The 12,500-nt window shown below is 42.2% G+C and overlaps 1 protein-coding gene across 12 annotated transcripts in view; it reads left to right on the forward strand.

The window, feature by feature from the left end:
• elavl4 (ELAV like neuron-specific RNA binding protein 4) overlaps positions 1-10,680 on the forward strand; it is a 94,379-nt gene extending 83,699 nt beyond the window's left edge. For 9 of the 12 annotated variants that reach the window (XM_042057523.1, XM_042057527.1, XM_042057516.1 and 6 more), the window contains 2 exons: positions 3,157-3,195; positions 6,533-10,680. In XM_042057523.1, coding sequence (XP_041913457.1) covers positions 3,157-3,195; positions 6,533-6,860 — 367 coding nt within the window. In that variant the 3' untranslated portion in view covers positions 6,861-10,680. The remainder of the gene's footprint in view (positions 1-3,156; positions 3,196-6,532) is intronic. The other 3 variants (XM_042057519.1, XM_042057521.1, XM_042057524.1) reach the window with 1 other exon arrangement.
• The last annotated feature ends 1,820 nt before the right edge of the window (positions 10,681-12,500 follow it).

A 12,500-nucleotide genomic window follows, 5' to 3' on the forward strand; every position in this document is an offset into this window, starting at 1 on the left:
AGGTGTGCACTGGTCTGTTTGGTCACACTTTACTAGGATGGTCTCCTAGAGGCAGCTTACAGATGCTCATATTATAAATAATCTGTATTAGTAATCACTGCTAATAACAACAGTCTATGGTACGGGATAAGGGGTTGGGGTTGGTTATGGTGATGCTCAGTAATTGTTCAACAAGAATTTTACAGACTGAAGTTGAACTTCAACAAACCATCAGTAAAAGTCTGTAGGCGGACTGTCCAAGTCAAGTGGTACCATTTGTTTGATACTAAAGACTAACGGCTTAATGAAAAGCAGGAAGTGAGTTTCAGGCAGTTGGATGTTGTTGTCGTTCCCTAGTTCTGTACAACCAGTTTTATGAGTTCTTGTAAAGTGAGATTTAACAGAATGGAAATATGAGAATGGATAATGAGAAATTTGAGAATGGATTTAATCTGTACACTCCCTCCCCTCTCCCTTTAATTTCAAAAGGCCTCAAGAGTAAAACAAATAATACAAGAGACAGTGGGGTTCTGTCGTTTTCAATGTCTCCATTAGCTAGTCTTCATTTCCCATTGGTCTATTCTAACCATCATCACCATTCTCACCATCCTCATCATCATCATCATGTCAATCATCCGTACCTCCATCCACCTCTTTATTCAGACTAGGGATTTTTTTTTTTTTAATCCCAGACGTTTCCATGACAACACCTATCCCAGACAGCAGACAATTATGGGATGGATCCGGCTCCGATCTGGCTCAGGTCCGGTCGGCATGACTCTGGCAGAAATCTGCACCAGATACAGAGCCGGGGGTCCACCCCCCAGCCCCCCTGCTCTTTGTAGTGTCTGGTCCATGATATTAGTTCAGCAGGCTCCCCTGATGTTTGTGTTGTTCTGCTCCTGAGACGAGTCGGCATACTCACGCTGCGGGACTCCAGGGATTTGCCTTTTACATCCATCAGGTAGCTGGCGTCCCCTGCCTGGCCAGGAGCCGTCAGAAATACGACACGTCCTCTCCGCCCGCCTGCGAAAATCATAACAAAAGAGCAGGAGAGGAGAGCAGCATCAACAGCTCACCTACCCGATGTTTACTCCATGACCCGGCCTTTTGAGAAGCGAGGAAGTTAGCTGTTAGAAGAAAACAGGGGGTGGGGGGGGGTCTCCATCTCCTTTTATTAGGCCTTGTCACCATTTCCACCTCTAACAAGCCTGTAATTAGCAAATTATCCCCATTATACCCAAATGATGAGCACTTTCCGATCAGGCGGATGAAAAGGCAGGCCGCCATTTGCATGCGTTAGCAGGCGGCACAAAGGTGCTATTGTGCTCTGAGGGCCTGTATCGGTGGTGTGAAAAGCTGGCGCGAGAGGCGGTATGTGTGTATGTGAGCACGGGTGTGTGTGTGTGTGTGTGTGTGTGTGTGTGTGTGTGTGTGCACGGGGTGCGCGCGTGTACACCAGCAGATGCCCCCAGCAGGGCAGACTGAGCTGAGCTGAATAGGGCTGGGCCGGGCCGGGCTGGGCTGCTCGGATTCCTCTGGGTCCTCGTGCCCTTCCGCTCACTCACCCACTGAGCTGCCGGCTCAGGCCCAGCTTGCCTAATCGGGTAATTGGCACTTTAATGATTCGAGAGAGAGAGAGAGAGAGAGAGAGAGAGAGAGAGAGAGAAAGCAAGGGAGAGGGAGAAAAAAGTGCTTTCGTTTTGTTTCAGGGATTTTTTTTTCCTTTTGCACACAGATGGGAGCTGTTCACCAACTGCTGACCTGAAGCATAATGATACGTTTAGTGTCTGCCTGTCTGTGTCAGTGTGTGTGTGTGTCAGTGCCAGTGTTAGTGTTTACATGTGTGTGTGTGTGTGTGTGTGTGTGTGTGTGTGTGTGTGTGTGTGTTTATGATTAAGCGTGAAAGCATCCTCTTTTCCAAAACAGTAAAAAAAAAACGTGAAATAAAAAAAAAAAAGGTGTCAGCAAGATCAAATAGGTTGTGAGACAGCAGGAAGCTGAGATGAGAAATGACAACCATGGACAAAATCCAACCTAAATTGACTTCCTGTGCATGGCTGTTTGGATCATTGGGTCGGTGCCGTTACCAGGGCGACAGCAGGAGGATCGGGCCACAAAAAAGTTCATTACCTCATTAATTACATCATAATATGGAGTCAACGTGCCAAATATGCACAGCAATAAATGTTATGGTGAAACACTTGTACATCATTATCCTGATTTACTAAAGGTCTGGCCAGTGCAATCTTGATATCATCTGCATGGATTGTCATTTTTCTAATATTACAGATAATCTCTCATTGCAGCCTACTGTATAAGAGGACAATCTTGGCATTTCTTTGCAGCTGATAACAAGTGTCCGCCTGGCATTGGCTACATCATCCTTTAGTAGACCAGGGTCTGGACATAGTAAGGATTCAGTGATTTTGTTTATGTTGAACCACCATTTCCACACTGCATCTCGCTGAAATGCAATGACGATCATACAGCATCCGATACAGTCATACAGAAGTCTATTCATTAATATCTTACTTTGGAAAAGGGTTTATAATTTCACCCCCTAAACAAAATCATGTGCAATTTATAGTAACGCTCATGATAATTATCCATAATTTAAACAAAATATCACTAAATCATACAGTTGATTTCCAAAGCAAACTTTTTTTCCCAAATACAAAAAAAAAAAAAGTAAATTACAAATTTGTTGTGAATGTTCACAATCTACATGTGAGAATCTGAAGTGAGCATTCAGTGAAAGCAACTGAGTTAAGTCAGCTGGGAGCCCACCCCAATGAAAACCCCCACTAAATAACCTCCATGCAGTCACTCCCAGGGGACAAGTGCCCTGTGTGGGTGTACAGTATGTGTAAAGAGGGGCAGGGGGCCGTAGGAACACACGAGGGCTTGGGTGGGCACCAGCCAGTCAGTCAGTGCTGCTGCTTCCCCTGCTCGTCCCCTTCGCTGTGTGTGAGTGAATTCCACCCCCCCCCCCCCCCCCCCCCTCAGCCTAGCGGTGGACCCCAAGTGGCGGACGGACGGGCCCCCCCCATCCTCCTCCTCGTCCTCCTCTTCCAGTGTTGCAGGGCAGGGCAGGGCTGTAGCGTAGCATTAGTTCCATTGAGTGAGTCGACCATCTGCCTGGCATTAACCCCAGAACCCTCCTTCTCTTTGCAGGCTGGACAATTTGCTTAATATGGCCTATGGCGTAAAGAGGTAATTAAAATCTCCACCGAATGCCAGATGTCCATGTTGACAAAATGATTTTTCTATCCTGATTTTTTTTGTGTATTTTTTTTCTTCCTCTTCTTTTGAGAGTCACTTGCATTGAGTTCAAGGTTTTTTCTCCTTGAGTTTCTCTTTTCTATTTATTGTGTTGTTGAGTTTTTCAGTTACTATCACCAACAAGCTGCCAGATAAAAAGAAACATTTAATTTCCAACCACTGGGTATGCTTTGTTTGATTACAAAGGACTGTAGATATTTGTTATTTTTTGTTGTTCCTATTCTGTTGGTAGTTCTCTGTGTGGCTTTGTTTTCTTGTGTGTGAAGTTCTTGTTCTTGGGCATAATTTTCCACTGGATTCAGGTGCTCAAGCTCCAACTCTAACAACAACATAAATTAAAACATCAAATCAATTAAACCATTTATGCCTTTTTAACCTTTATCAACCTTATCAATAATTCATCCCAATACATAGTAATGCCCAGGGCGTGTAATACGATATGCCTACTGATACCTTAATAGTATAAAATTATATTATATTAATGATATTATATAATAGTATAATATAGTAATAGTGTAATAGTTAGTAAAACTAAAAGCGTTAAAGAGAGGGCTTGAGAGACCTGGATCCCTGCAGGAAATGATGTTTCACTGCAGGAGGCCTAGACTCTTTTGTTCTTTTGGTCTTGTTTTGGCTTCCACTGCTACTGGTTAATATGTCTGGTCAATAGGCTTCTGAGAACGTCTTGAAACCGCTTAATAGCATTTTTTGTTGCATATTTTTCTTTTCTAAGTGTCCAGTGAAATCACTTTGATGTCCTCACACCAAAGTGGAAGAAGGGCTGTGACAGACTGACCATTGGGCATGCGAGAGAGTGAGAGAGAGAGAGTGAGAGAGAGAGAGAGAGAGAGAGAGAGAGAGAGAGAGAGACCCGTTGAATTTTCTTTTCCTCCCCTGATTTGAATTATTTACTGGCTTGCTGTGTAAACATGTTGCGATATCTATTGGTTTTCATATCAGCGACTGGCAGCTGCACCTGCTCTGCTGAGTGTGTGTGTGTGTGTGTGTATATGTGTGTGTGTGTGTGTGTGTGTGTGTGTGTGTGTGTGTGTGTGTGTGTGTGGTTCTTCTGTTGCTTTCATGGCGGAGCGAAGCCTGGAATAATCTCCCGAGCAGCTTGCTCGACCTCGTCGTGTCGGCGGCTAATTTGTTTTACTGCAGCCTGACAAAGGCGGTGCACACTGCACAAATGACACCAGTCAGGAGGTGATGCCAACTAATCTCAGGGGCCACCACAACGTAGCCAAAACAGTTTTAGACTTTAGACCAAACACTGATCAACATTTCTGAGCTAAGAAAAGTGAAACTAAGGATGTGAAGACACTGCGAGCTTCTGTTTCATGTTAATGTAATGTCCATCAATGGTAGGGTATTGTATCGTTATCCTTAAGAACGGCAAAACTTGATGACACAAATCGGTAAAAGAATTTGGGAACTACCTCAACTTCCTCCCTCCGTCCGTCCTCTCTCTGTGTTTGGTCACTGAAAGTATGGCCAAGTACAGCAAGTACCCTCCAGAAAGCCGAGGCTCTGAAGCAGCGTGTCTCTTTGCTTGCGAAGCACGTTGCGGTTGCAGGTAATTAATGAACAAAGGCGAAGGCAGGAGTCAGACTGCTGGAGATGAGAGCATTGCAAGGTAGAGCCGGCCACTCACGGAGGACCGCTCGGCCACAGGTCAGCCTGCTTGTTGCTATGCAACCCCTGGCCCCGGCCGTTGGCTGTGGAGAGAGAGATAGAGAAAGAGAGAGGGAGGGAGCATCTGACGGACAGGCTATCTGGCCTCGCCCTTGCCGGACATGGCTGACCTCGAAGCATGTGCGTCAGAAAGACAAAATCAAGTCCCATTACAGTCAGGCAGGCATCACCTGAATAACTTTTTGGCTTCCTCTATATGTCTGCAATTCAGAACAACGAGGAGAAAAAATATCAATAGGAATAAATCCAGCTGCATCCTCTGCTGGTCCACATAAATGTGTAATAGCACAGGGAATTAATAAAGTATAAGGGGCAAACACACAAGGCTGTAACATAACGTGGCTATAGGTTGAAAGTACAGTCGAGTTGCCAGAGTAACTCTCAGCAGAAGGAAAGGTACGGAGCACGCCTGGCCTTTCTGGTCCATGTGGAGCTATCGATCACTGTCACACACACACACACACACACACACACACACACACACACACACACACACACACACACACACACACACACAGCAGAGTATAGCTATGGCAGCCAGGCACAATGCACTCGGCTGCTCATGCCACAAAAATATCTGAGAGAGAGAGTGGATCCATTTTCCGTTTGGCTTCTTCCCCCGTTAGCCCCCGTGTCCACCTCCGCAGCCCACTGGGCAGGCGTGGTGTCCATGTCGTCCGTGTCATCTCTCAAACGTCGGCAGCAAAGCAGAAATCCCAATTAAAACACGCCCAGCGACGCTCACCGCCCCTCCTTGAGAAGTAGCATAAGAAATTAAGCTTTCACCCAATTTACCTTTTATTTAAAGTGAGAAATGTCCTTTAAGCGGAAAGGCAATTAAGTGAAGTCAACTGAGCATTCAAATCTTTGTATCAGAGACAGAGAGAGAGAGAGGGCTGTGAGGAGGGTAAAGATTAGGCAACGAATGAGAGCTCTGTCGCATTCTAGATCTCTCATGAATTCCAATGTATTAATTCTACAACTTCCTGCAATTTAGCTTCCATTTGCTCCACGAAAGAAGAGACAAGGACAGAAAGGAGTTACTTCACAGCATATGTGCAGGCTATCTTGCTTTGTGAGCATCTTGCATTGAGTTGGCTGGGCCCCCTGCCTTCTTGGCCAAGCATAGCCCCATTCAGCCATCAGAGGGGCAGCTTGAGCTCGCTGTGCTTTAAACCTCTTGCAGTATTTAAGTGTAGAGTGGATATTCATAAACCCTGTATTCAAAAGCAGCTAAATGCGACATAATTACAACTAAATACTTCACACATCCAGCGTTTAGAGCAAGCTATTTTTTGGGCCTAGGTTTTTTTTTTTAAACATGATGAGACGTCAAAACTTTTTGACCACCCTTAGAGTGTCTTTGCGACACGTCTGAGCCCACACACACACTATTTCTTCTGTTTTGACTGTCTTCAGTTATGTATGTATCATCTAAATAGAAGAAGGTTCCACTTAAATACCTCTCTGTCTCTCTCTCTCTCCCTCTCCTTTTCTGTCTCTCCTCTTTCTGTCTTTCTTTCTTTCTTTCTTTCTTTCTCTCTTCTCCCCCCTCCCCATCTTTCTCTCTTAGGTTTTCTCCTATCACTATTGATAGCATGACTAGCCTGGTGGGGATGAACATCCCAGGCCACACCGGTACCGGCTGGTGCATCTTCGTCTACAACCTCTCCCCCGACTCCGACGAGAGCGTCCTGTGGCAGCTGTTCGGGCCGTTCGGTGCCGTCAACAATGTCAAGGTGATCCGCGACTTCAACACCAACAAGTGCAAGGGCTTCGGCTTCGTCACCATGACGAACTACGACGAAGCAGCAATGGCCATCGCCAGCCTGAATGGCTACCGGTTGGGCGACCGTGTCTTGCAAGTCTCCTTCAAGACCAACAAGACCCACAAGTCTTGAATGCTCCCCGTCCCACCCAAAAAAAAAAACCCTAGCCACTACAACAACCCAACCCTACAGTCGCCCACCACAGCAACACTCGACAGCAACACAACATCCCCACCACCGACATCAAAATAAACTGGAAATGGCTTATAACATTACTGGACCTATAAGCCAACGTTGCCTAAGTATTACACAAACACAAAAAGAGAAATGTTCAATGATTTAACTTCAGCCTGTGTTTATTGGTGCAGGAATCCTGTTGTATATCCTTTGAGTTTATGTGGATGTACTCTCTCTTTTTTTTCCTCTCTTCTCAGTAAAACAGTAGCAAATACCAGTCCCCCCTTGCCCCCTCTTATTTGAAAGAAGAGAATGTCCTTTCTTGATTCAGGATTTTTTTTGTTTAATCCGGATTCCACTGTCGTTAGAATTATTCCTCCCGTCAAAAAAAAAGAAGAAAAACACACACAGGGAGGGGGCTCTATTTGAAAATAGGTGATCATTCATTCATTTTCTTTGGCGTATATTAAACTAAAAAACCCCTGGTTGACTTAGAAGGGATGACACCATCCTTTTTTCTTCTAATGCAGACAAAAATTTCTAACATTTTTTGTTTTGTATTGCAAGCAAAACACATGACTTTCCTCACAGGGGTTTGGGAGATGGGGAGAGGGAAGGGGCGGGGCTAGCTTTCCTGAAGACACGTTAAGTGATTTAAAAAAAACACTGTTGCCAAAGAGAAGATCTCTTTGCTTGAAAATGCGTTTAGAAAAAAAAATAAGAATAAAGAGAAGAAAATCTATTTTTATAAATAATGATTAAAAATAATAATTATTGAAGAATTTTTACATGAATCTGGATTTGAAAAAAGAGAAAAATATTTTGACTGGCTAATTAGGGGGTGGGGAGGGGGGAGGGGTGCCACCTGATCTTGTTTGTTCTGCCGTGGGACTTTTTAGGATCAGACGTTGTTTGTTTTCTGGGAGGGCCAGATCGGCGACAAGTTTTGTAGATGGAAGATGGATTTTAACCAAGGGATACCAATTCTGGCAGGTGATCTTCGTAATTTTTCATAGCAAGTTAAATCCTCGACAGCGATACCCAATAGGAAGGGAAGAGGGTCTTTTATGGACCTTATCATTCTTACAGTCCAGAGCCCAAAGCATGGAGAAGCATTGTCCACTTTTCTTTCCACCATCAGTCTATGAGATACCCGTAAGAGATATATTGACATATTTACATTTAGAGGCGCATTGTTCTGATTCGGTTTGCTCTTATTTGTGGTATTGCATTTGAAATGTACTTCCTTTTAGCGATCAACCGTAGGTGCTATATTTCATTATTCACATATCTTAAATATCCAAGTTTGTTGTTCTATGTGTTGTTTAGAGGAAAAAAAACTTTGGTGTTGGCATTAAATTGAGCTGCTGTTTTCTGTTGTTTTTGATTGTTGGCCCCCCCATCTGGTTGAACTTTTCCTTGCTGAACAAAAAGCCAGATGACTGAACTTGGGCCTTGTAAGAATCACTTAACGAGTTTTCTTTGGCTTGCTGACTTCTAGGTTAATTGCTGAGTGTGACGCGTTTGTCAAAATTCAATACTAATTAGCTAGTTTTGTTAGTCTAGGTATTTGTTTCCTTAACGGATCTATTACAACTGTGTCTTTATTTGTTGTGTACAAATAGATAATATATAGTCTACTTTTGTTTTACAATAACTATATCTATATGAGTTGTCACTGTTTTCTGTTTGAGCTTGTCTTTTTCATATGACAACTTTATGAAGTGATGTTTCAGTTGCTTAGAAAACTCGTGAGGAATCCTGTTTAATATGTTGTCATGTCGCTTGTGAAAAAAAAAGATGAAAAAAAAATTGGATTCAATTTTTTTTTGTTTACCGCTGCGGCAAAGAGAAATCGAACAAAAAGCATAAAAAATATAACTGTATTTATTTATGGATTGTTTCATTGATTAACTTATTTATTTATCTGGATTATTTATTAATTTATCTATTTATTTATTTATCTATCTCTCTGTTCCGTTGTCGGTGTTTTCGGCGTGACTCTGGTTCGGGGAGGGGGGACGTTTCTGAGCTCAAAGGGAACCAATCGACTAGGGGAGACACTCTTCCGTTAGTCCAGTGCACTGAGAACTTTTAGTACATTTGTGCTTTGTACCAATATATCAAAATTACAATATAAAAAATTTAAAAGTCGAAAACGAAGAAAAAATGTTAAGAGGGTTGGTGACGTTCTTCCCTTATCACTAGAAAACAGTTACTCGCTATGCATAACCTAGTTGATAGTTAAATTTGCTATTGCTTTTTTCTTGTCTTGTTAAAACAAAAAAATCTTTAAATCTTTTTCAATAAAATTTAGTCTTAACAGAATGTTATAACAGTTGTTCTGGTTCAATATATCCTGTGATAAGTTTTGTGTATTTAAAAAAAGCCCCTTCACGCCCTCCCTCCACACTCTACCATTGTTTTATGATTAAACTTTATGCAAAATGTGGGTCTTAACATTGCTTTCTGTTCCTCATGGATTTTTAACATCCACCACTGGAAGATCTACCATGACTATTTGATAATTGAATGTCCATTGTTTAAGGATTACCCGTTGCACTGGACCAATCAATGAAGATTCAATCATATTTTGTAAAGAGAAATCGTCAGTTTTCAAAAGAAAAAAATCATTACATCTAAATACTACTACTGATTGTACTGGTGACAGTTAACGAGATTGGAATATACTGGAGGTATTTAGGAGATGATACCGATTATATATTTTCTATAATGTAATATATTTTGAAAGGAAATGTAATGGGATGGTTTCGGGGTATAGTCTATTAGGGTTGCCTGATGGCCAGAATGCACTGAGTGAGTTTTGGTCGAGGGTAACTACTCAGACACTGCGTACCACTGTATACATGCTCTATCACTCTCTGTTACTCACAACTCCCCAGCCTAGAGCACGGAACCAGAGCCTAGAGCATGGTTCTGTCAACGGAAGGGTTCTAAGTAGCAGAACCCTTTCTGCAAGGCCCAGTGCTGTTGGGAGTTTAAATTATGCAACGACCCCAGTAGAATGTTGCTCTGACGTGTGAACACTTTCTTTCGTGTTTTTTTTTTTTTTCTGTTCTTTTCCACTTTTTTTCTCTACTCCTACTTTTCAGCGTAGTAATGTCTGCAACTGTCTATCTGTGTATGTGTGTGTGAGGTGTGATCGAGACTGTCTGGAATGTCTGTCTGTGGTATGTGTCTGTGTGTGTGTGTGTGTGTGTGTGTGTGTTTGTTTGTGTGTGTGTGTGTAGGAGTGATTGACTTGTGGGGCTACGTCGCTGTGGTCTATGTCCGACCTCTATGGCTCTGCCTCTCCCCTGTAGCGCCTTATAGTGGCAACCAGCCAATAGCAACTCAACAGTCTGTGTAGGAGGGAAGGTCACGTGAGGATCAAGGCTCTTGTCATATATCATTTCCTCCTCAAAACGTGTTTATTATGGGAGAAGTCTATAAATCCTTAAAAAAACAAAACAAAACAAAAAAACATGAAAAAATGTTCACTGGACCTAGCTGGTCTCTCCTAACTTATGTTATTACTTACTTATCAATTATGAATTATTATTGTTATTATTACTATTATTCTTATTATCCTTTATGCTTATTATTAATCAAATTACTGCGATGAATGACTTCATGTTATCCTTGCTAGTTTAGGTCATTTCTGAAACTGGATACAAATTAAAATATTGCTGTAAATGTTTTTTCTTTTTCATAAAACTGTTGTGTTTGAATTATTTGTACTTTTGAATGTTGGGACAATAAAATGAGGTGTCGAGATCTGTGGTAGCGTTGTTTTTTCCATCATGTTAAATAACTCAACATTAGATTAGTATTGTTGTTTTCTTCATGTTAGCCGATACAAAAAGATGTCCAGTTTAGTCACAAACACCTGTTTAGTCACAATCAGGTGTGACACAATGAAATTAGCCAGGTCTCAGAAGTGCTTCAGCAACACATTAACTTGCTACTATTTTTGAATTATTGGATGAAATTTTAGCTACACACATTACATTTGTTAACAAAATAACTGCACAAATGAGCAATAATCTGATGTGCATTTGAAACCCCTGTCACAGTTTTTAAAAAAGCATTCGGTGTGCCTGCCCAAACTATCGTAAGCTTTACAGTCAGGTACCAGAAAGCAACACACGCATCAACAGCGATATCACAGTGCCCCCTGTATTCACTTTGGAGAATTATTTCCAATGTGCCTCTGCTCTGTCGATAGCAAAGACAAAGACATTTTCTCTTTTTTTCTAAACTCGCACAAGACAAATATCAAAGAGGACGACTGATCATATCCTTCGCCCTTCAAGAGACATACAGTATAAACAGCTAATATAATTTTCACAAGAAACGATTTTTCTTTCTCTTTTTTTCCTTGTTGGATGCAATCTCCTAAGTGACAAGGGAGGAGAGGAGGACACGGTGGAGATTAGGGAGAAGAGGACACGTTGCAGATTAGGGACAGGTCCAGCCAGCCTTGCTATTCTGGTGGTTAGTAACTTAATGAGGCAAGAATCCCATCAAGGCACAAGAGCAGGAGAACATGAGTCACTCCGTCTGGCACCTCTCTCTCTCTCTATCTCTCTATCACTCTCTCACTCTTTCTCTCTCACTCTCTCTCTTCTTCTTCTCTCAAACTCCTGCTAACTGGTTACAGCCAGCCAGACATAAAGACACACGCCACGAAACACATCAACAACTCAATCCCTTACATCAAACTACAGCACAACTCATACAAAACCACATCATAGCAACATCATACACACATCAACATCATACCGAACGTCAATACACCACTACACACCACAACACACCACACAAGATAGACTAATGCTAACCACAACCCTACACCACCAAAGCACAAGATAATGCTAACCAAAACCCTACACCACCAAAACACAAGATAATGCTAAACACAACCCTACACCACCAAAAACACAAGATAATGCTAAACACAACCCTACACCACCAAAACACATACCACACAACAACATACCAAACAACAACACATCAACCGCATCACACAGTACAACTCAGAACAAACCATAAAACACCAAATATCAACACACACTAGCAAGCCAACATCAAATATACCAAACCACATCACAACACAACATATGTCACATAATACTACGGCACAACTTTTTTTACCAACTCACAACACACCAACTATCATCATCACACATCACAACACAACACACCCAACTAAAGTACAGCAAAGCAGACTACTTTACACCAAACCACCACATCATCACACCACAAGCTCACCATGCCACACAATACCAAAGTCTCCACAGACAAGTCTTGCCATTCGGCAGCCATCTTGGTAATGCCCCTAGAAGAGTTGTAACTCCATAACAAGAATAGGGAGAGATTCGTAACTCTATAGAATGGTCAGTCACACAGTAAAAGTACATCACAGAAATTTGACATGACCATGACATCTCTATGACATCTCTACGTTCCCCAAACACTCAAATAAGAAAAACGTTTGTTTACTTGCTGACTGATTATGGGCCACATTTAGCGTTGTGGCTATATTGTCAACAGAAGCAGTGGGATTATTAAACACAACATTCAGATTAGGTG

This window comes from Alosa sapidissima, chromosome 12 (assembly GCF_018492685.1).
Source record: "Alosa sapidissima isolate fAloSap1 chromosome 12, fAloSap1.pri, whole genome shotgun sequence".
In the NCBI taxonomy this organism is placed as follows: domain Eukaryota; kingdom Metazoa; phylum Chordata; class Actinopteri; order Clupeiformes; family Clupeidae; genus Alosa; species Alosa sapidissima.